Source organism: Buceros rhinoceros, unplaced genomic scaffold, assembly GCF_000710305.1.
Source record: "Buceros rhinoceros silvestris isolate BGI_N320 unplaced genomic scaffold, ASM71030v1 scaffold5055, whole genome shotgun sequence".
Lineage (NCBI taxonomy): Eukaryota > Metazoa > Chordata > Aves > Bucerotiformes > Bucerotidae > Buceros > Buceros rhinoceros.
Window position 1 is genome coordinate 3,849 of NW_010414404.1, and position 501 is coordinate 4,349.

Genomic DNA, 501 nt, shown 5'->3' on the forward strand with positions numbered 1-501 from the left:
CCCCAGCAGCGCCCAGCCGGGCTCCCAGCAGCTGTGTGAACCCACTGCTCTCTGAACCAGAGTCCCCTTGGGGCTGAGCAACCAGGGTCCCCCCTGAATGACCAGGGCTCAGCTGCTGCCATGAGTGAGGGGCCAGGGGAGGCAGGAGCAGAGCTCAGCCCCTCTCTGCTGCACGACCCCCTGCAGCAGCCCCTTCAGCCCAGTGTTTCCTTCCCCAGGGAGACGGACAGAAACGCCTCCGGCCATGGGGACGTCCTGCCCAAAGGGCACCAGCTGCACAGGTAGCTGCTCCTCTGCAGGACCCTCTCCTCTCTCCTGGCCGGGCTCTGCGGTGCCGGGGCCAGGGCAGGTCTCTGCCTTCTGCAGACAGGGAGAAGATGCGTGTGGTGGGAGGCGAGAACGGCTGCTCGGGCAGAGTGGAGCTCTGGCACCGTGGCTCCTGGGGGACGGTGTGCGATGACTCCTGGGACATGCGCGATGCCGAGGGGGCCTGCACGCAGC

At 67.7% G+C, this 501-nt stretch overlaps 1 protein-coding gene across 1 annotated transcript in view; it reads left to right on the forward strand.

The window, feature by feature from the left end:
- LOC104494265 (antigen WC1.1-like) overlaps positions 1 to 501 on the forward strand; it is a gene marked incomplete at both ends in the record, with an annotated part of 2,954 nt that overhangs the window by 2,091 nt on the left and 362 nt on the right. Inside the window, one exon of the mRNA XM_010137075.1 lies at positions 300 to 499. Coding sequence (XP_010135377.1) covers positions 300 to 499 — 200 coding nt within the window. The remainder of the gene's footprint in view (positions 1 to 299; positions 500 to 501) is intronic.